We start from the raw sequence: 23,127 nt of genomic DNA, 5'->3' as shown, positions 1-23,127 counted from the left end.
ACATAAAGTCTTTGCTGGGATTGTTTATGGATAGAAAACAACAAGTTTTGAGAGATCTGTCTCTGAGTTTTTGTCCTGTGGACAATACTAACATGCTGCTGTTTAACTGGTTTGATTAGTTTAGTAATCTGGCATGCAAATATTTGCTAATTTGTACTAAAATGAGGCTGGCTGGAATGTTATTTGCTGGGATTTGGCAACAAAAAAAGCTTTGGACAAAGTGAAAGTAATGTTAATTGTTGACCCTTGAGGGGAACACAAATATTTGTACCAAATTCGATGACATTCAGTTTATTAGTTGTGCAGACAATTTGCTCTGGAGGAGGAATATTTTAAGTTCAGTTTACCCTCTCCAGCTGTATTGATCTTATTTGCTGCTTTCATGTAAATACTTCATTTTGCTGTCGTCTGTGGAATTCTTGGTATTGCAGTCATTTTTTAATAAAGAATTGTTTTTATAGGCTGCAGTGTGCAGTGGTGGAAAACGTATTCAGATACCTTACTTAACTTACTCCACTACAAATAAAAGTTCTACATTCAAAACTTACTTATGTACAAAAGTAACATTATCAAAATAAAAGTACTTGTTATGCAGAATGGCCCCTCTCAGATTGCTATATATATATATATATATATATATATATATATTCCAGATATATAATGTGAATATTAATGTTGATACATTTACTAAGCACTATTTTAAACTAACACTAGTTTGACTGACACTCCCTTAAGTGCAAAATAAAAAAAAACATGAATGAAAAAAGGAAGAGATTTTTTAAAATCTCAATTTGTCTGATATTACGTGGATGGGACACATATGCGTACACACACACACACACACACACACACACACACACACACACACACACACAATTATTTAGTAAAATAAAGAAAAACAAGATTTCTATTTTTAACCCTTTTTATCTTCTTAATTTTCCCCTTCTCCCTTTTTTTCTTCTTAATGCCTTATCTTGTGTTTTCTTTTGAATTGATCATTGCTTTTTTGAAGCTCAATGACACTTATGAAATATGTTACATAAATAAAGGTGTCTAATGTGACTCATACAGCTCTTCTCTGATTGGTTCAGTGTGCAGTCTCACAATCATGTAGATCACAACCACCTTAACGCAGCTTTTTTTGATACAGCAAATCCAAAAAGTCAAATATTGATGATCAACCTTTTATCTGCAAGGAATGGGTGAAAACGGATATTTAACATTAGTATTCATGCAGAATTCCCTTTTGAATAATGTTACAGGTGAGAATTCATCTTCACATGCACTGAACTGATGTTACAGTGTGTTTGCATCACTGTGGCAACAGGTGGCAGTCGGAGATACAGAGGTGTCGAGCATCAACAGGAACTTGCATGCCTGCATAAAGGGAACTTGTGGTGTGAAGCGGCGCAGAATATATTCATTTCCGTGACGATTTTCAAAATAAAACGCATTTTTTGCTGTTGCATTTAGTTTGAATCTACCTTTGAACAGTGAAATATGTATTATTTTGGCAAGCAGCCTCACAATTTTAGTTAAAAAACAATTTTTTTGTTGCTTTTTTAAAAATGTTATCCGTGCAGTATCACATCATATATCTATATTACAAAAGATAAATTCACTTTAAGTTATATTTTTGAAGGCAATGTTTTGTTTTCCGGTACCCGTTTAAATACATCTGGTGAGCTTGACACAACCTCATCATCAGAGGCCACCTGCTTTACATCGGGCAACCGAGGACGAGCGGCGCACTGCGGCTTCTTCACTGCCGTTTATCGGAGCCACCTGCGGAGGTAGGACAACCGACGGTACGTGTTGATATAAGAATAATATGCGGTGAAATCAGACAAACTGAACCTTTTTGGCGTCGATGTATTTTGGGTGATAATTCGCTTCAAGCTTTACCTCTCACCCGGTCTCAATAGGACCCGTTCTTTCTGTGAGGGAACCACCAGACTTCATTACAAAAATTGGTCATTTTGTTATTATCACGCTTCCTGACCAAGAAGGACAGCTGATTATGTATTGTGAACAATTGTGCGAATGATTAGGATGTAGACTTTAATTCGGCCTACATAACACATGGATGAAGCCCCAAACCATGTCTGCAAATGGTGTTTACTATTAGATAAAACGTTTGACGATCATATGTGTGCGAAATTTTAGCATAAGTTAATCTTAAATTCTGCATTGTTTAATGCTGCCTTGTTCACTGACATAAAGTGTAAGATTATTAAATAGAATGTGTCAGGTTTTCTCCATTGGAGAGCACCTTTATTGCACAAATTGGTACACAACTGCCAGCTTTGTTTTTCTCAGACTGCAAACAGTGCCGTTATACATTAATAATAAGTCTTTGATTCAGTACTTCAGATCTTTCAGCGTAAACAACAGGTTATTCTTTTAGTTACTTCTTGTAATACATTAATTTACAACATGTGCAATCATGAGACAGTAAGAAACATAAATACAAAGTACAGTAGTTCACAGATGCTGTAAATCAGTTGTTGCATGATGAAATATGATTTTAACATTATTACATGTCTGCATAGTTCAGCATGATACTATGTGTGTGCACAATAATTTTCCAGTGAATTGCAATGATAGTATAATTTTAGTCCACCAGTAAAGGAGTATTACAACTACCTGAGCTGCCCTTTGTTCTCCAGCAAAGAGTCTTACTTCAGTCACACCTGAGTTTCACAAGAATTGCGATATGGGAATAAACCGAATGGTAAACAAACCCATGAGGCCAAGGCAAGTCAGAAACTTTACTTCTCTGTTGAACTGCACCTCAACATCTAGGAAGATAGTTTCCTGCAAAAGAGAACATAAACAAACTGTAACAATAGCCCTCCAACAACTCAGTTTTGGCTTTGTGAAGCCACATTTCCATTTCCTGCTGAGACTTGGTAACTGAAGCTGGTTATTTTAAGAATCTGAGATTAAAATATTGTTTAGGATTACTCAAAAAAAGTCCTTATTTATGACCTTTATATTCAAAGTTGATTTTAGAGGTAGAAAAAAAATCACAGATTATTGATTATAGTGGCAGATGTAACATCATTTTTTTATAACTTGAATGAAAATAGATCTTTGCTATGTAGACTATGAACTGACTTTTTGATACTGAAAAGGCTGGCGTCCTAAAAATTATTGTATTTAAGAATGTTAAACATTGTCATAGTTATACGTACAATGTATTAAATTCTCAACCAATTCCAGAAATGTACCCTGAGAAAATAAAGATAAATTAAAAAAATACATAGTTAAATAAACTATGCTGTATGCTGTATGTTCAGTATCAATTGCTGACCATTTAAAAAGTGAAAAAAAGTCAAATAAATGGCTAACAAGGTTTCTAAATCCCCCCCAAGCATCGTTGTCTGGATTATGTGTTCTGTGAAAATGAAAAAAATACCAAATATGATAGATTTAGTACCATGACGTCACTGTGTCTGTGTCTTTTTATATTAGTGGAGGAAGCATTCAGATCACTCTAACATTGTCAGTGCAGTATTTCCACATTGTGCTATTAGTTCTTTTACTTTTCCTAAAAATAGATTTGTATTTGTATATACTGTATACGTGATTAGGTTATTATTACTTAGGTTTTAATGTAAAAGCAGGATTCTACATTTCAACATTTGGTATATTGTAGTGGTATTTCATTTGACACTGCTTTAACTGTGCTGTGTTTCAGGTGTGTGTGAGCAGGATGGATGGTGTGTCAGATTGTGTGTGAGCCATGACGTCCACGTCGTTATCCCAGCTGCAGTTCGGCCGGCTGCGTGGTCTTCGTGCTAAACTGCTGCGGCGCTACGAGCACCAGCCTTTGGTGTCATGTCTCTCCGGTCTGTACAGCTGCAGGTGGAGACGCTACGAGAGGAGCTGCACTCAGCCGGGTGACTGCTGCTGCAACAAGGTCAGACAATGAGACATGCACCGGCCACATCTGGATGATGTCTTCATTTGATGCTGTTTGATAACTTTTTATTGAGTTAATGGGATTCTACGTTGGGTGGTTTAAGGAAGTTCTTATGATGAGTCTGCAAAAAAGTTGTTAAAATCTATCAAAATAAAAGTTTGGATTGAAACTAGGAAAACATAATGCATTATTTTGAGAAAAAAAAGGGTTCCTGTTTTTTCTAAATTAACACTGAACTAAGCGTGAAAGAGTGTTCTGTCATTATTGAACTTATGCTGTGGTAAACGGCATACAGTGAGAAAAACAAGGCTTTTTTTTCTTTTTTACAATCGAACAGTAAAACCAGTAAAATAGTTTCTTGTTTGAACTCTTCTCTCCATAGAGGTCAAAGGTCACTTTTCTCCATGAAAGCAAGGCAATAAATGGAGAGTTTTAAGGGAAAAAACTGTTGTGTTTAATGTTTTTGTCTCTGCTGTTCAGCTCGAAGGTGTCAGCTTTGCTCTGCTTGTGGCGGCTTTCTGCTTAACGCTGGTGTTTCTCTACTTCTGGGGACAAGCAAAGAATGACTACAATGACTTTGACTGGTGGGTGGAGTCATGTTTACAGTTACAGTGTGCTCACAAGTGAACATGCAATACATGTGGATTGTATGTGTACTCACTGCACACAGTCTTTGGTGAAGCCAGTGGCATATTTTTAACCATCTGTTCATCTTCACTCTTTGTGCTGTGTGTTCAGTTTTTCTTTGCTTCAAACTAACTTATATTCACTGATATTGACAGATTTGCAGTTTGGCAATCAAGAACAAAAAAGTACATGCAGGGAAGAGGCTGTGTTGGTTACTCTAAAGACTTAGTTGACTTATCTTTTATTTTAAGGCTCAATATCTTTACACACACAACTCCTACAGCCATGAAATTTTGTAGTATTACAGTTCCACATGATTGAATAATGCAAGCAGATGTCATATTTTATTATAACAGAAAGTTCAAAATAGGTGGTATTGGAGCCCAAGACACTCACCCAAAGTATACACATATGGACGTTTATATACTTCCTGCTAATACACAGTATTTGATTGATGCTAATACCACATTTTAAGGGCTCTAACATAAACACAATATGACAAGTATAACAAGCCAAGGTTGTAATTTGTTGTGGACTCATTCCTATGACTATGAAACGGGGTCCATGTGTGACAGTTATGAACAAGAAGTTAGGATTTATTCAATGCTATACAGTATCTCTCTGCACATACTGGATTTCAGACCACTTTGTTTATGGTTGGACTCCAGTTTAAATCACTGATGGTTCTCTGTGCAGGTTTAACTTTGGGAACATGGGCTTCTGGTTTCCCTGGTCTGTGGTGCTGCTGGTCATCGCTGCAGCCTTCTTCACCTACATCACTGTGCTCATGGTGAGACAAAAACACAACACAGAGTCTAACTTGCTTTCATTTTCTTTATTATATTACCTTAACTCTATCATCTAAAATAATAACAAAATATCAGACCTCTAACATGATACAGAAATGTTTACAAGAGACATTCCTGTATCTCAGTGATCCTGCATGGACTGCTGTCTGTGTGTACAGTTTATCACATTTAATGTGCGTGTGTGTGTTGTTGATAAATGCATTGAGGAAACCTTTCAAATTAAATTATCTGACTCCAACAGTAAATCCTCTTGCCTATTTGTCTGCGCAGATCATTTGAAGGGGAATGATGAGCAGGAGACGTCCAAGTTCTCAGTTTAACATAATTTTATTACAATACGTCAAGAAATTTGCAGTTACAGAGTCTCTGGGTTCAAGTTACACTTCCCTGATTTACATGATTAAGGCGGATCAGTTCATGAAGTCTGAACCCCCCTTCTGTCCCTTGAACCTTCTTTTATATCCTAACAGAGGGTTTACTCAGAATGTAGGTAGAACTCTCCAGAAGGTGCGTCCCTCTCAAACCGTTGATTCGTCAGTGTGAATAAATATTGTGGACACGCCATGTCACCAAGCAGAGAAGACAGTTGTCTTTCTGCTTCAGCACACCCAGTCCATGACCTGACCTGGAACAACTTTTGAGACAAAACCTCCTGCCTTGTTATGACTTGCAGAGATGATAGTGGGGACACAGATTTTGCTGATGTTCACTGTGAAGGAAATTTGGTGTTTCCGGTCATGGTGGGACATGAAGTGGCGGCGACCGGTGTATGGGGCTTTGTTGTACTGTAAAAGAGCCATTCGGGATTGTGCGGTGTATGGAATACGAATGTGCTAATAAAACTTGCTGAACAGAGTATTGAGTGCTTTGTGTTTGGCCAGCTCACCCATTAACTTAGTGCAATCCACAAAATTGCCACGACATCACATAAGATATAAAACGTAAAATATATATTTTTGTGATTATAGATTGTTACTCTAAATAGGACACAGAAAGTTTAGGCAGATAAAATAAACGTATCTAGAGTAATCATAGTTTTAAAACAATATTAGTACATGATCATTGTATCAAAAGCATTTTACATGATTAATCTATAAATGCATAGAGAGAGGGCACACATACAGTTAATTACGCATGCATAAATAAATAGTGACCTAGTCAATCAGATTAAAATTCCCATGCACAGAGACAGAAAACAGAGACAGAATAACAGATTATTTCTAACAGTGTGTGTGTGTGTGTGTGTGTGTGTGTGTGTGTGTGTGTTATTCCTGTGTGCAGCTGCTGGCTGTGTGTTTGCTGTCAGAGGGCCAGAAGCTTTATTTACACTGGAGTCACAAGGTAACTGCTCTCTGTCTCACAGCAATGGTTGAATTAACGTATTAATGTGTTTGAAGAGATTATAGCAGCTTTTTAGTGGGTCATCCTCCTGAATTATCCACGTGTAGATAATTCAGGTGCTAAACGTTATAGTGTTTTTTTTTAATTTTAGATTAATTTAAAGGTTTCCATTTCTTTTATTCTTCTTTCTGCTTTGCCTCCGCCACATTTCAGAGGCAAATATTGTACTATTTACTGCACCTTGCTGCATTTATTTGACAGCTGTTGTTTCTTTTGAGATGAAAATTTAACATGGAAACATCAGTTTATAAAATACAATATGTCATTAAATATTAAACCAGTGGTTCCCTACCCTTTTGGCCTTTTATGACTCTTTACAAAAACATCTAGTCTATCTAGTTGAAGCCCACTGACTGCAATGACTACAAATCAAAACATTCACAAGAACTTAATACTGATTAACCCACTGGGATGACATGATTTGTCTTTGTCAGATTGGGCTCCTGGTGAGTTTGACGTTCTCCATCGTAGCCACTGCCGTCTTATCTGACCTGTGGAGTAAAGAGTGGAGGACGTTACTACTTTCCTTCCAGGTGACTCTCTTCCTCCTCATCATTATCAGCATTCACCTGTTCTCGGTGTGGTTTCCTCTCCTGAAACCAGGTTTTATTTGGTGTCCTGATTACAGGTAACTGCACCTTATTTACACGTGGGTGGAGTCTTACTGGTGACGGCGCTGGCTTGGCCGATAGCTTTGCATTTCTTTCGTATGAACAGCAGAGGTGAGGTGCACAGTTTGTGTCATTTGATCGGTGTAAAAGTTGTGGTGATGTTAAATCAATTAACACTTCATGGACTGCAGAAATGCTGGATCAAAAATGGTATAATAATAATAGTTTTGGGAAACTTTCTTGCATAGAGTTAGATTAGATTGATATCATCCTCATGTGTGTTTGCTAAGTATGTATCCATATGGTGGGAGATGCAACATCAGAAGTGAATAAAGCTAAATCTCCGCTTAGTATGCTAATCGCGAATAACAGAATTTGCACATTACAAGCAGACCACTACAACGTCTGCAACTCCATAAAACACTTACTTTTCATAAGACATGCACACCATCCAGGGCATACACATTGGACATTGATATTCGCTGGAAACTATTCCAATATTATTGGAAAATCTAACCTTGCAGCGCACTTTAAAACTCCGAAAGATAGGTAGGCTCAATAGACTTACAGATGAGATGAGTCAGGGTGGAAATCCAGAGCGAACTGTGTTACTGACCAGGTGTAGGCCTATCTCACAATGGGGCGGAGCTCCCCTAAAAGGCATCTGATCGGAAACAGTACAATGCCGCAACACGTCCTACTTAAATCATGATATTTTGAAAAATAAAAATCTTCAAAATCGAGGATGCACACCTTCGTGTCATGCACAAGCCACATACAAAATCTCAAGTCAGTCTGACTAACGGTCAGCAAGATATGCCCCAGTAGATGCTTGGCTCAGCTTAGCATGAAGGGGGGAAACTGTCCAAAAGTGACAAATATATACACATTTTTCTCAATGGTGTTTCTGTCTCCCGTCTTCTCCACCACTGCAAACACACTTATTTAATTCACAGTTAGGGTGCGTACATTATGATGCAGACATGGAGGTTTTAATGCAGCCTTCATAAAGAGTTATTTTTTTAAGCCCTTTACCCCTTTATTTGATACCATTTTTATTGGAACAACAGTGGATCTTTTTGTTCTTACATGAAGTAATGCAAAAAGTTTCCAAAACTGCTTTGTGTTGCATGTACAGCAAGTTTTTTTTCAAATTGAATTTCATCCATTTTGTGAATAATCCTGAAATAAAACAGCATACCAAGATAATATTACTTTATAAATTTATAAATTATATTAACAAGTAAATAAGCAATGGAGCTAAGAGTCTGTGTTTGTGTTTCAGTGAGGCGTGGCCTGATCCTGGGGGTGTACATGTGCGTCCTGTCTGCCCTCTACCTGGTGCCCCTCGGTTTGTATTCTCCTTGTATCAAAGAGGGCGGGACCCTGGGCCCTGCACCCACCCTCATTGGCCACAGAGGAGCACCCATGGTGAGCAGGAGCAGTTGCTGCACTATATAAAGTATATAAAACATATACAATAACATTGGACAGGATTATGAGACACAATCCTGTGCAAAGCGGCATAATTCTTAATATTTTCTTGTACACTTGTGTGTGGGCCTGGTGTTTTGATACAGGAACACTCACTTCCTTCCTGCCCCGTTGTTCGGAGCCCAGAAACAAAGCTTTCCCATTTTTAGCTGTGCAAAATCTTTACACTCCTATCTGAATGAGTATCTACATGAGCTGCAAGCTGCTGCACCAACTGCATGTGAATGTCCTGATGGTCTCGTGATTATCATGTGACTCCATTTGCAGCTCGCTCCAGAAAACACATTGATGTCGTTTGAGAAGGCCGTGGAAGCAGGAAGTGGAGGTCTGGAGACGGATGTCACAATCAGGTCAGTCAGCTGCTGAAAACATATTTATGTTGTATTTGGGACACTATTATGATATTTTTACCCATCCAATAGTTAAATCTTTTGCTTGAATCCACAAATGTGAACCCCATGAAGGCGCTAGTGGGAAAGTCACAGCATCACCAAGTTGTTAGGATTCTAGGGACCAGAACATAAGAACAAAAGTTTATGGAAATCCATGCGATAGTTAGTTAGTTCAGATAATTTAGCTTTAACCAAAACTGTTGTTTTTGTGCTTGAATCAAATGTAATGCGTAGGAGTGGGAATCACAAGAGGCCCAACAATACGATATTATCACAAAACTGATGTCAGAATATTATTGCAATTTTGAAACATTTTGCGATATGCTGAATATTGTGTTAACACATACTGCAATATATTACGATTTATTACCTTTTTTTGACTGCATATTATGTCCCAAAAGGAAAATTTGAACGAATCTCACGCAGACAGACTGACCAACATGGTCAGAAATGTTTCATGCACCTGACAAACTGAAGTATTCATATTATAGTCTACGCAGTTCAACTTTACTGAATGCAAATATGTGTGGACTACTGCATCTGTAATGCATCATGGAGCGTCTGTGTATGTACAGTAATCTCACATTCCAGAAGTTCTTGTTTATCAAGTTTACATCCAGGCATTTTTTCATGTACACACAATCCACATACTAGGCACTTGTAACACGCTACATACTCAATTTAACAATAATATGTTACTATGTGACTTTAACAGAGCCTCAGGCTTGTTTAATTATTATAGACATTACATATACTGTTAAGATTCACATTCTGGCTGCACTACTCAGTGCTGTTGTCCTGCCGTGGTTGTAGCTTTGATGGCGTGCCCTTCCTGATGCACGACCAAACCCTGCGACGAACCACCAACATCCACCAGGTGTTTGCCAACCGGACTGACACCCCGGCTGCCATGTTCACCTGGGCGGAGCTGGAGACCCTGAACGCCGGGGCCTGGTTCCTCTCTGTGAGTCACATACAGTAGAAAATATATTGCAGTATTTCTTTCATAGTTTTTCGTCACTGGAGAAACTGTGTCAGGTCTGAGAAAATAACCAGTCATAGAATACATGATACAATTATTTTGAAGGGCTAAGCAGTAGAGCAGAAACGCCTTTAATAGTCAAGTTTCACTTGTGCCTCACTAGTCATTTGGGGAATTTTGTTTAATTTTTAGATTTACAATCGTTTTGGCTATGTTAATGCATATGGACACATTTTGGCACCCTGAAGGACAAAATTGTCCCTTTTCAAATCCAATTAAAAACCACAATTTTGTTTTTATCCCATGGCTATAACAGCTTAAAACATGGCTTCTTTACCTAAGAAGCCATTTTCATTTAGATATCTGGAAGTGTACAGATGTGGAAGTTAATTCTCCATCACAACAACAATTGGTACTACAAATTCAGCCTGAAGATGAAGAACATATTGGCCTGCATGTTATGTCACAGTATTAATGAGATATTGATGTTTTTCCCTTTCAGCACAATCCGTTTGGTACAGCCGGCTCTCTGGGAGCAGAGGATCGACAGCAGGCAGGGAAACAGACTGTGTGCAGCCTGCAGGCCTTCCTCCAGCTGGCAGCTCAGAGAGACAAACTGGTGATCTTTGACCTCTACCGTCCACCCAGAGGTCACCCGTACAGGGACACCTGGATCCAACGCACGCTGGAGGTCATCCAGAATGAATCCTCCATTCACTCTTCACAGGTGAGAACGTCCTCCTTTAATATATCTTATGATGCTCCATCAAATTTTTTGTTATATTTTATAATTTTACATCACATTTTGATGAACAAATCTAATTACTCAAATATATATTTATATAAGTAAATAAAATATGCATATAGTGAATGCATTTGAAATGAAGTGCTTTAGAAAGATCTTGCTAATACCATACGCAGCACACAGAACAAATGAAAGTGTTAAGGAGGAAATTGTACAGAAAAGTGGAAACCATATAGCTTTACTCTCCACCATCAAACAAAGGAAACTGAGATGGTTTGGACATGTCACTCGTCATGGTGATGAATTGAGCTTGGCTCATACTATATTACATGGGAAAGTACCTGGAAAACGAGGAAGATCAAATATTGCAAGTTAGAACAAATATGACACCGTATAATGCAACAAGAACGGCAGAAGATCGATCAAAGTGGAAAGAACTGGTGAAAAACATCATAGTCCACCTACAGCCCTTTGGCTACGGATTATGATGATAAAATAAAACAGAAAACATGCAAATTAATAATAGGCCATAATCTAATATATCCAAAACTCCAAAGAAATGCCATAGTATAGTATGTCGTAAAATAAAAAAAAGTTCTAGTGTAGTATGCCATGAAAAATCTTTAAAAACTCCTATCGTATGCCAAAAAATGTCCCCAAAAAATCATAGTATGCCATAAATTTAAAAAAAGGTTATAGGATAGTTTGTTATATTTAAAAAAATACAAATAAAATCAAGTCATTATAATAGTGTGCATGTGTGCTGTGTATGTTAGTATATTGAACCCAGTTAGTGATTTAAAAAAACGTTTTTTTTATGTACAACTAATGAAAATGTGAAAACGGTGTGATGAAACTATAAGCAGCTGGATTTGCGCCTCTTCTCAGCTTTACAGGGCTTTATTGTGAGTTTCAGCTCATTGTTTATCTGTCCGTTTCACAACTTTAAGATAAGATAAAACTTTATTTATCCTGAGGGAGATTGCTGTGCAGAGGGAAAGAGTGCACACACAGAAGTATGTAGAAATTACACAATGCCAAAATCAGGTTAACAGTATGAATCATAAAAATATAAACCGGTTAAAAGAAGGAATCAGTGTAGGTGGTTGCATGTAGATATGTATGTACAGCATCAGTAAATCAGTAAAACAAAGCACAAGTACAAGTAAAGAGTACAAGTTAATACAGAATAATCATAATATTGCAATGTTCTCACTACTCTCAAAGCATTTTTTTTCTCTTAATGTATTTTTTATTCATGGTGCAATACAAGTGATCAGCATGAAAACAAACAAATAAAACATATGACACAGCACAACAAACAGGCGAGCTTGACTCAAAGTTTTCTTATTTTAGTTTGTATGTGTTTGGGTGGATGTGTTTACTGTGTGAAAACAGGGGAAATGGTGTTAGCTAAGGGAAGATGGAAAGAGAAATATGAAAAAAAAATAAAAACATAACTTGAAATGTGAGATCTCGGCCAACAAGCTTTTGATCTGTTTACTGCAATGAAATTACAGGAAAATCAGTATAATTCGGGGACATACTGCTGTAGTATTAGCGGGCCATGTAGCCATGATCCCATTCAGAAAAGATCAAAAAATCAAGCATCTTAGAAGTTGTTTGCTTGTTATCTTGCAGACAGACGTGATAAAGCATGAATATAGACTTTTTACACTTCAGCATCATGTTGTATCATCCTGATGTATTGTCGCTGTACCGACAGTCGTCCAGGAACAGTTCCTTGAGATGCAATGAAATTTAATCCAAATAATCCAGAAATGACAGGTTTGGTTTCACAGACGTATCTGGGATTTCCACAACAGGTACAAAGCGGTTGTACATAGTGGTTGTTTCAGGCATGCTTGATGACTGAAATCAATGTTAATTGGCTTTAAGGACAAAGAGGAACCAGACTTCAATACGGAAATCTTTATTTAAATTTGACAGAAGACAGTTAAATTACTTAAAATGTGCATTTACCACTGGTGTCCTCAGTGACCGCCTCTTTGGTACTTATTATGTGTGTGTTGGACGCTCAATCACCAGGTGCTGTGGCTGCCGTCGGACCTGCGGGCTCTGGTCCAGGAAATCGATCCCGAGCTCCAGCAGACATCAGGCAGTCGGCTCCCTCTGGAGGAGCTCCAGAGCAACCACATCGTCAAACTCAACCTGCACTACAGCTCCATGTCCACTGAGCTCACCAGGTGTGTGTGAGTGTGATAGATGGCCTTTGGTATTTTGTGACACATCATGACTTTTCTTTTTTCTCGTGTGCAGCGAGTACTCTGCAGTGAACATCACCACCAACCTGTATGTGATCAGCCAGCCGTGGCTCTTCTCCCTGGCCTGGTGTACTGGAGTCCAGTCAGTCACCACCAACGCACCGCAGCTCCTCAGCACCATGAGATCCCCTCTCTTCCTCATGGTAACATAAATTTATATACTCTTAACTATGGGTAGGTTTTGCATGTCGCCAGAAATTAACCCTTTATCAGGCGAAGCACTATATTTGGTAACTTCAGTGGATATCAAAATGGTGTCGAGAAAAAAGTTGCAAATTTACTAGATTAAAGTGGCAAATCTATAAGAAAAAAAGTCGCAGATTTAAGAGATTTAAAGTGGCAAATCTGCGCGAAAAAAGTCCCACTACTTTCTCGTAAATCTGTGACTTTTTTCCATGCAGATTTGCCACTTTAAATCTCTTAAATCTGCTATTTTTTTTCTTGTAGATCTGCCACTTTAATCTAGTAAATTTGCTACTTTTTTCTCGAAATATTTTTATTTTGGATATCCCCTGAAGTTACCAAATACGGTTCTTCGCCTGATAAGGGGTTAACAATATGCCTACGTAAAATGCGATACGCACATGAACAGTAAGTATAGAAGTAAACTCACCAGAATCACGATGTGCTTGATATGAGTCCGTGTTCTACTAATATACTGTATATGATGTATTTGGATTCATATTACGGCTGTGTTAATGTGCACTATGGTAGATGCTTTTGAGCTTGTTTGGTTGTTAATCTGTCTGGGTTAAGGAAAGAAACCACTAATAAACATGCTAACATGCTAATTTTATCCCTTAAAATTACTTGGATATAAGTACAAGAACTGGCTTTTTTTAAGGATTTGGTTTTTTTTTTAAATTTACCTGGACATGTAAACAATGTCTACAAATGAGACACTTATCCTCCTTTTTATCTGTCTCTCAGAGTCCAGATGAGTATAACTTGATGTGGATTCTCACTGACCTGGTTTCCCTGGCGCTGATCTTCATCATCTTCATCTTTCACTGGTGAGTCACACAGTTAACAACTATGATGGTGAAGCAGTGATGGAGGAACTATTCATGAACCTACTTAAGTAAAAAGTACTACTACCACACTAATCAGGAAACTATATTTACATAAGTCATTAAAAAATATTTTAATTTTAAATTTTAAAATGCAATATATACAACCCTGAAAGTCCACAATATTAGAAAGAAAATTGGGGCAACGCATATTAAACTATTAACATTTTTACAACCCGTCTTGTCCTCTCCTCTCTGCTCTGTGTAAACAGCCTGCAGATTAGTTGAATTTAAGTGAATTTGTCATGTTTCTGTTGGTCTCTTTTTGATGATTTAAAAAAAAAAAAAAGATATAAAATAAGGTCATTGTGATTAAGTATCAATATTTTAAGCTTAGATTTGTGCATTTTTCTTATGGATGCATTTGTCACACATGATGTATTCAAGAACCATTGGAAATCATAAGTAAAGTATTAAAATGAAAAAAAAAGTCACAGTATATATTATATCATGAGATTGTTTTTTTGCATTAAGCTAATTTTGAACTGAAATTATTATTTTCATTTATCTGCTGATTATTTCCCCATTAACTGTTTGTTTTGGTTTGTCCAACAGACAGTCAAAACATCAGCATTATTAAAAAAATGAATTTAAGTAATAAAGGAGAAAAGCAGCGGCTCCAGTGAAGAACAATTTGTCCAGTCCTTGAATATTGAACTCCACCTTTGATAAGCAGTTAATAGGACTCCAGGGAAGGATAAGATGAATTAAATGAGATTAAAGGGCTCACATGTTGTTTGTTGGCAGGTGGCGAGAGCGAGGACTGGCTTTCTGCTCGGGCAGCAAAATCACGCTGGACAACGGCACTTACAGCAAGTTCAAAACAGGTAAGCTCCTTTGTGATGGAAAGTACAAAAAGTTTTTCCACTGGCCTCTACTGCAACGTTGGCATCCTAAACATTTAGAGTGCATATGTGATAATACAAACAAACAATGGAGTATTACAATGTATTTTATCAAAAGCTATTGACTACTATCTTTTATGACATACTATACTTTTATCATGATAACAGTGCTATCCTACAGCATTTTTTTTGCTTTTTGGGCAATTTTGGACATCATTACAGACTTTTGACCTTTTTAAACATACAATACTATGTTGTTTTTTCTCTCCAATTTTTACCAATTAATACTATACTATAAACATGATCAGTGTGCTATTATATCGACCTATTTTTGAGGGGTTGGACATACGGCGTTTTTCTGATATTTTCAACATACTATACTATTACCATGACACATGTGCTATTCTAAAGCCTTTTTATGGGATCTTTGGACAAACTTTGACCATTTAAAAAAAAAACTTTTTTCGACATACATATGATGTTTTTTTTTTAGTTTATTTTTGACATAGTGGTGTTTTTTTTTCTTTTTTAACATTTTAGGCAAACTCTGCTATTAATATGATAAACATGCTATCTGATGGTATTTTATGGCATTTTTGGACAAACTTTTGGACACGCTATAATATAGTGTTTTTCTGATTTTTTGTGGATTTTAGCAGTCCAGTCCGTCTGTTTAATGGCTTGAAACTATAAACGTCTCAAAGGGAGTCTAGGACAAAGTAATCGATGAGAATGAAGGACAGTTTTGTTTTTTACTATTCCTGTTCTGACAACCAACAATACAGAAAGACATCGTTACCCCTGAAACTCTTGTTTCCCTCTATTTCCTTATTGTTTTCATTGATCGGTCATTAATACTAGTTGTTTCCCTCAGAGTTTCTGCTGACTTAAAGTAACATTTACATACATAGTAGCAATATATTTTAATGTTCAACAAACTCAAACTTTGGCCATTTAATGCTATTTTAGATCCTTTACCACCCCGACAGTGAATATGGGTCAGAAAATTTCACAGCATTGTTAAGGATTAGCTTACTCATGTAAATTAATCTGTCATTTGATAATAAATCATGAAATAATCATAGGACATGCAGCTAACTCTCACTTTCTGCCACCAGTTAGGCTCCGCCCACAAAATATGTCATCATTGATGTAAACAGTAAATTGGTCTATAGTATGACGTCTTTTTGTCATAATTTGTCAAATTTTTAAATGCCTAAAACTGTTGATACATGTTGTAGTATAATTTATATATAAATTATATATGTATTATTATATGTATATATGTATTATTTAAAAAATAGCAAAAAAAACACCGTATTATGGGATGTCCAAAAATGACCCTCTCAAAAAGTCATGTCAATTTTTGTCAAAAATGGTCAGAATTTAAAATGCCTAAAAATGCTTAAAATTGGTCTGTTATAGCCAACTTATACACATTGGAGCATAATTTGGCCAGAAATCACAGAAAAAAACATATTTTGGGATTTCAAAAAATGACTCCCTCAAAAAAATCTACATTTAAAGGAAATTATGGGATATTATGGGATGTCCAAAAATGACAAAAAAAGTCAATCAATATCTACTGCTTCAGCTATTATATGCACATTAATTTTACACCACTATATATTCTTGTTGTAGTCTCAAACATTTTCTAACTTTAACCTTTTTGTGTCTGAACTCCCGTTACAGAGATGAGTGATATATGGTCAGTCTCCAGCGCTAACTCCCAATCAGAGAGGACGCCCAACCTGGCAACTGTGAGTGAGCACTAACATCTGCCTCTGAGGGGAGCCAACCTGGCAACACTGAAGCCCCTCTGTCCCCAAAACTGCCAACCTGTAAGATTTCAGCACAATACACTGTCAAATGCACTTTGTTTTAACCAAATAAAGTGACGGAAACATTTCATCACTTTGTTAGTTGCTGTTTTATCGCACAAAAATCAAACTGGGTTTCAGCAGAACAGCCCATTCTTAGAGAACAACCCTCTCTGTGCTCTTTGCAAAATATAATTTATTCATGTCTACATCAGGATATGTGGTCACATGGTCCAAAAACAGTGTTATTACAGTGTGATAATTACTTGACGCTTAAAAATCAACGCTAATGGTTTGTACAGTTGGAAAAAAAAAAGACACCATCTACAGTCTGTGCATACATGGACATGTTCTAAAAATATTTACTGTGGATCAACATATACAAAGAAGGAAGTGGCGTTTAACTTTGTGGCACACATATGGTCTGTTTCCTTGCACATGCACAACTAAACAATACAATAAAAAATGATCAGGTTATATTTAAATACGTTTAAATCCATTGTCTCTTTCTTCTTCTTTATTTGCCCAAGTTTGACTGCACAAACTGTCAATTTATCAAATAAAAGTGGAAAGAAAGGACACTAACTGAGATCTGAAGGGTCATTTGTTGAATGATAGGTTACCTTTGGTCTATATTTTAAGATTTAAAAGTGACTATTTGATGCCATTTTGGTAAACGTAACAACTCTGAGCATAAATAATGATGAAAATGAAGCTATTTCACAAAACAAACAAAAATTGACTAGTAGACTTATGTTTTTCGGGGGAATTTCCAACTTTAAAAAAACAATGAAGAGATCAAACAAAGAGGTCTGATTTCATTCACATCTTGTTTCTATATATCAAGCAAGATGCTAGAACAGCGTTTTGTTGTCCTGACACCAATGCCGACATTTGAGAAAACATTATGGCATTGAATGCTGACTCAAAGTCTAAAAATAGTTGCATCAAAAGCCTGTTGTGTCAAACGGCAAGGAGATAATAAACCAAGAAACCTCAGTGATAATTAGACATATACACCACTGTTCAAAAGTTTTAAATCAGCTGTTGAATTTAACATTCCTTCACTAATTTTGACGGATAAAAAAAATGTATAATTCAGACAGCAAATGCATTATTTTTACATTTGAAATAGATGGGGAGCAGGAGATCCGTCGGCATTCGCATGACGTATACGGCCCCGCAAGTTCATAGAAATTAGGTCCTTCCATCGCAACACACCAGACTTGCAAAACTCGGATCAAACTGTCTAACCAGGCAGTGCTGATTTATCAAAATTCTGTCACTGCAATGCCTATTTCTCACCATAAATGTTTTCAGAAACATTATTTAGTACTGTTAAGCTGTACAATGAAAAGGTTTGATACCTGGCTGCCTACTGACCTGAGTAAACCGTGCCGTCTTGGACTCTGGCATGCCTGTCAGTTTGTTTGTGATGGTGTACAGACTAGGATGTCATAACCCAAAAACTCAGGTTTTTTCTTGTCCACACAGTTTCAAAAAATCTTCACCCAACTGTTGCTCAGCTATCTTTGTCTCTTTCTGCCCTTTCATTGGTCGGTCTGGTTGAGGCGCTGTACAGCATTTTGACTGGACACAATCAAGATTTTGTGGCAGCAGATTACAAACTATTTAACAGTGGTGTATATATAGGCCATCCAAATTACCGCGTTATGTTGGGAAAACTTTTCATTTAAAGGCAATAGGTGAGTTTTTACACATAATAACATAAATTAAAATGTTGGCATTACAGTGTCACAGTGAAACACCAATGAACTGCCTTAATAGCCACTTTGTGGGACATTTCACACAGTTTTGTATGAAATAAGTGCTTTTTGTTGCCATGTGTTCACACTGTGAGTGTGCGAGTCACTGCAGGGTTGATTGACCATAATCGAAGAGTTTCCAGCCGCTCTGCTCACTTGCTGTTGCCCCGGGAGGTTCGCTGTTTGGTCATGGTTGTCAGCATCTGGCTGATGTAAGAGGTCAGGAGGTCGTCCATTTTGTAGCCCTGAGGGAATTCAGAGTCAGAATCAGAAACGGGTTTATTGTCAAGTATGTTTTCACAAAAAAGGAATTTGTTATTTGTTTCGGTCACAATAAGCACAGTGAGAGAAAAGTACTGCTAGTCAAAAATCTCACAGAATAGGAACTACAATGAAATATGTTTTTTTAAAAACAGGAAGGAATGTGCAACATATTTATAAAGACATATTGTAGTAAATTATTGCTCACTTTGAGGTGCAAGAGTAGAATATGTTCTCAAAAATATTAAATGTAGGTCTCCTCCTGAGGAGACAATCTATGGCACACTTTAGGGTTTGTGCGAAATGAAAAGGCCTTTATTTTACATGGCAAAATGTATTTAAAATGACCACAGCGTGCACATTAATGCACTGTCTATTCCATTGTCTTCTTGTTAGTATATACATTTCAAACATCTGTACTTGAAAGTCTCAGTTGTATTTTTAAATTAAAAATGCCCACAAACACCTGATTTTTTACATTAAAAATGCCCACAAACACCTGATTTTCTGGCTATTTTCCAACTGCTGTAGTGAATTATATTAAATCAAGTATCTCACCAGTGAGGTCTCACACAGCAGCTTGCTGCCTCGGACCAGGTTTCCGATGGTGATGTGGAAGTATGTGTTGCCGCTGCTCCAGTTGGAGATCTTGGTGAAGGGGTGAGTTGTGAGGATGTCCTGAAGAAAATAAAACAAGTGAGTTAAGCACACATACGTGCTGTACAGTGCAGGAGTACATTCATATGTAACTGAAAGCCATGCTGACCAATGTCTACATGCCCACATATAGGTTCAGTTTTTAAGGTTCATGGGGAAGTTCTTCAATCGTTAAAAAGAACATTTAAGACTTCGTGACTTTTTAACATGAAGGTGCACAAACTACACAACTGATCTCAGAGCAGCTGCTCCTAAGTGGAACATAATGATAACTCTGATAGCATAGTTTCTCCAAAACTATCACAGAAACGTGGTGTAAAACAATGTCCAAAATAAAATAAAAACCACCATACCCTGGGTGAGAGAGAGAGCCCATGATTTACAAACAAACACACAATCGTGAAATTAACATAGTAGCTTCCCATTCACTTTTATTCTGTGTGAGCAAAGGGGCAAATTAAACATTTGCCTTCAGTGGTAAAGCAAATTTGCATTGAGCAGAGTTCAACTTTACATACAACCCGACTCCGAAAAAGTTTGGACACTGTGAAAAACTTAAAAACAAAATGCAATGATTTACAAACCCTTTGTGACCTACATTTAATTGAATACAATACAAATACAAGACAGCTGATGCTCAAACTGGAAAAACTTGAAACTGACAATTGTTGAGCACAAAATATTATGTTAAGTGTAGACCCACCTTAGACTTGGGATCAATCAGGCTGACTCCATGTTTGTTGATTGCTATCAGGAGGGTTTCTGGGTAATTTGGATCAGTTGTTTGCTGCAGGAAAAAAATATTAAAAACAAAAAATGTTTTTAATATTTAGTGCTGAAAAAAAACAATCGGTGCAAAGTAACTAGGTACACTAGCTTGGAGGTACTTGTACTTTTTCTTGGGTATCCCCATTTTATGTTCCTTTATACTTTTTACTTCACAATATGAAAATATGCAATAGCTCCAAAACGTATAGTCATTGTTTAAAAATGTATTACTGATGTCTAACGTCTTTACCTTGACTTCAAAAAAGGCTGAACCAAACGTGGTCCACTTGTAGATGATTTTGAGGAAAGAGAGTTTGGCTTCTTCTCGAGTCTTCCCTGAGTGTTTGTTGAACAGCGACATGATGGACTGAGAGGGAAACACACATTTATGAACATTTATTCCTTGTTTTATTTTATTCCAGAAGACACTGGCTTACACAGTTCCAAAAACATTAAGACAGTGTCTAACTTAAACCAATTAACATATTCATTAAACTGTACAAAAACAATATATTTAATGTTAGGTTTATCAGCTCGAGCATTAAATGTACTGTTTTTGTAGTCCTTCTTGGACGCTCTAATATGTCAACTCACCCTCTTCCAGTCGTCGGGGGACAGGTGTCTGATCTGGTCCTGAGGGACGAGATCCTTCAGGATCTTGGGAATGTATTGGAAGTGTGATTTATCCTCCTCAAACTTCACCCTGTAGATCAGCGCTGCCAGCTGGTGCACCTCTTCCCTCGAACACTTGTGGTAGCCCCGCAGGTATTTAGGCAGCTCCTGAAGAGAAAAGACACTGTTAAGATGCTGCATGTTTGTATACGTCTGTGGTTTTAAGCTGTCTGTTGGTAGTACTGTTTATATGGGCCTTTCCATCAAAATGAGGCAGTTGTTAGTCCTGCACAGTGCTCAAATACCATACGTACACTTCCGCAATTCATCCAGATACTTTACTTGAGTATTTCCATTCAAAGCAACGTTATCCTTCTACTCCAGACCATTTCAGAAGGAAATGGTGTATTTTAACTCCACTACATTTGTTTGAAAGATTAAGTTACTTTTCATTTTACAGTTTTTCATCTCATTTTTGTCCAGTAAAGTCCATTTGGGGTAAATTTCAGACTAGATACTTTTGGCGCCTAAACTAAGTAGTTTTGTTGACAAAAGTAATCCACATGTTTAAAACAGTATTAAAGAAGAAATATCCTTAAAAGAGCTGGAAACAATTAATTTAACACAATTCATTTAAGTTTTTTTTTATTTCAAAAGAAGAGTTTCCAAAAACAGAAAAGCCATGACTAAAAAAAACACCATTCTGATTGATTTCCCTTTGATCACACAATAATAAATACTTTACTTATTAAAATTAAATATGTTTCTGTTATTGAAACAGCCTTACAGTATTTAGTATTTATTCCCTGATCTGCACTAAAACACAAATATGATTAATGAATATAAATCAAAACTGACATATTTCTTTGAGCAAATTTACTCATCAGAAAGACTTTCAGACTCATTTCTGTTACTGACTTGGTAGTAGTGGAAGATGGAGTCAGCCATGGTGTCTTTTCCCGGCACGGTATTAGTCCACAACTTCTTCATGAAGAATACCTGATACGTCAGTGAAGGCACTACACCTGCAGAGGCAGTAAAGATACACAGTTACCAGAAGATACAAAACATTTGAGCTTTGATCAAATATTTTCTTTCCTTTTCTTTACCATCTTTCACATGTCTGGCTTTCTTGATCCAGTCAGTCAGGTGCCTCACAAAGTCGAAGAAGAAGTCGCCGTCGGGCACGCTGATGACCTTCAAAAAAGAAACGTTCAAACAGGTTTATGTGTAAGATGTGTTCCAAAACGTGCTACACACAGCAACTTTTTCATGTCCAGATGAAATGAATCCTAACAACTATTTACTGTGACATCATAGCATAATCATGAAATTAAAACTCTTGATGAAGACAAAACTGTGTGGTTTTAATGCTGAACTTAGTTACTTAACAAATATAATCCAGATAATAAGGCTCCAGATCGTCCTCACCTTGTCTGTGATCTTCACAAAAAGACTGAAGCCTTCTGAGGATTTTAGCTGAAGACGTCCAGAGATGTTGTGACAGAAGTCTTTGGCCTTGGTGCTCGACTCCACTTCAAACACCTGAAAACACAAACAGGCTGTTTATATATGAAATACTGAAAACATTCAAAGAACTGAATGAGTGAGAGTATGAAATTGTGAGAGAAATGTATGTTTTTAAGGTTTATACAGTAGTGTTCAAAATAAGAGCAGTCCAATGAGACTAACCAGATTAATCCAGGTTTTTAGTATATTTTTTTATTGCTACATGGCAAACAAGGTACCAGTAGGTGCAGTAGATTCTCAGAAAACCAACAAGACTCAGCATTCATGATATGCACGCTCTTAAGGCTGTGCAATTGGGCAACTAGTTGAAAGGAGTGTGTTCAAAAATATAGCAGTGTCTGCCGTTGACTTTACAAACTCAAAACTATTTTGTACAAAATTTTTTGTTTCTAGAATTTAGCAATCCTGTGATCACTAACCTAATATTCAGTTGTATGACCACAGTTTTTTATAACTGCTTCACATCTGTGTGTCATGGAGTCAACCAACTTGTGGCACCTTTAAGCTGTTATTCCATTCCAAGA

The 23,127-nt window shown here is 37.0% G+C and overlaps 2 protein-coding genes across 2 annotated transcripts in view; one reads left to right on the top strand and one right to left on the bottom strand.

Moving 5' to 3' along the window:
• Positions 1-1,699: 1,699 nt before the first annotated feature.
• On the top strand, positions 1,700-17,100 carry LOC131986414 (glycerophosphodiester phosphodiesterase domain-containing protein 5-like). Its single transcript, XM_059351359.1, has 16 exons — positions 1,700-1,808; positions 3,704-3,925; positions 4,409-4,512; positions 5,252-5,345; positions 6,646-6,705; positions 7,200-7,298; positions 7,394-7,487; positions 8,662-8,807; positions 9,138-9,220; positions 10,076-10,226; positions 10,747-10,971; positions 13,039-13,196; positions 13,270-13,417; positions 14,205-14,287; positions 15,092-15,171; positions 16,882-17,100. The coding sequence occupies exons 2-16, from the start codon at positions 3,749-3,751 to the stop codon at positions 16,962-16,964; spliced, it is 1,785 nt and encodes a 594-aa protein (XP_059207342.1). The 5' UTR covers positions 1,700-1,808; positions 3,704-3,748; the 3' UTR covers positions 16,965-17,100.
• Positions 17,101-17,185: 85 nt separating this feature from the next.
• The window catches only part of myo7ab (myosin VIIAb), a 44,963-nt gene continuing 39,021 nt past the window's right edge, over positions 17,186-23,127 (bottom strand). The window contains exons 42-49 of the mRNA XM_059351332.1: positions 22,505-22,618; positions 22,183-22,270; positions 21,992-22,098; positions 21,056-21,241; positions 20,712-20,828; positions 20,397-20,480; positions 19,595-19,714; positions 17,186-19,020 (exon numbers count right to left, since the gene is read on the bottom strand). Coding sequence (XP_059207315.1) covers positions 18,928-19,020; positions 19,595-19,714; positions 20,397-20,480; positions 20,712-20,828; positions 21,056-21,241; positions 21,992-22,098; positions 22,183-22,270; positions 22,505-22,618 — 909 coding nt within the window. The 3' untranslated portion in view covers positions 17,186-18,927. The remainder of the gene's footprint in view (positions 19,021-19,594; positions 19,715-20,396; positions 20,481-20,711; positions 20,829-21,055; positions 21,242-21,991; positions 22,099-22,182; positions 22,271-22,504; positions 22,619-23,127) is intronic.

Source organism: Centropristis striata, chromosome 15 (assembly GCF_030273125.1).
Source record: "Centropristis striata isolate RG_2023a ecotype Rhode Island chromosome 15, C.striata_1.0, whole genome shotgun sequence".
Classification (NCBI taxonomy): domain Eukaryota; kingdom Metazoa; phylum Chordata; class Actinopteri; order Perciformes; family Serranidae; genus Centropristis; species Centropristis striata.
This window is presented reverse-complemented; position numbering and strand designations above follow the sequence as displayed.

Bases quoted from the DNA above. Each gene is read 5' to 3' on its own strand.
- LOC131986414 (XM_059351359.1), top strand. From the start codon at position 3,749: ATGACGTCCACGTCGTTATCCCAGCTGCAGTTCGGCCGGCTGCGTGGT. The intron at 7,299-7,393 runs GTGACTCTCTTC...TCCTGATTACAG, and splicing joins CGTTACTACTTTCCTTCCAG to GTAACTGCACCTTATTTACA. The intron at 9,221-10,075 runs GTCAGTCAGCTG...CCGTGGTTGTAG, and splicing joins GAGACGGATGTCACAATCAG to CTTTGATGGCGTGCCCTTCC.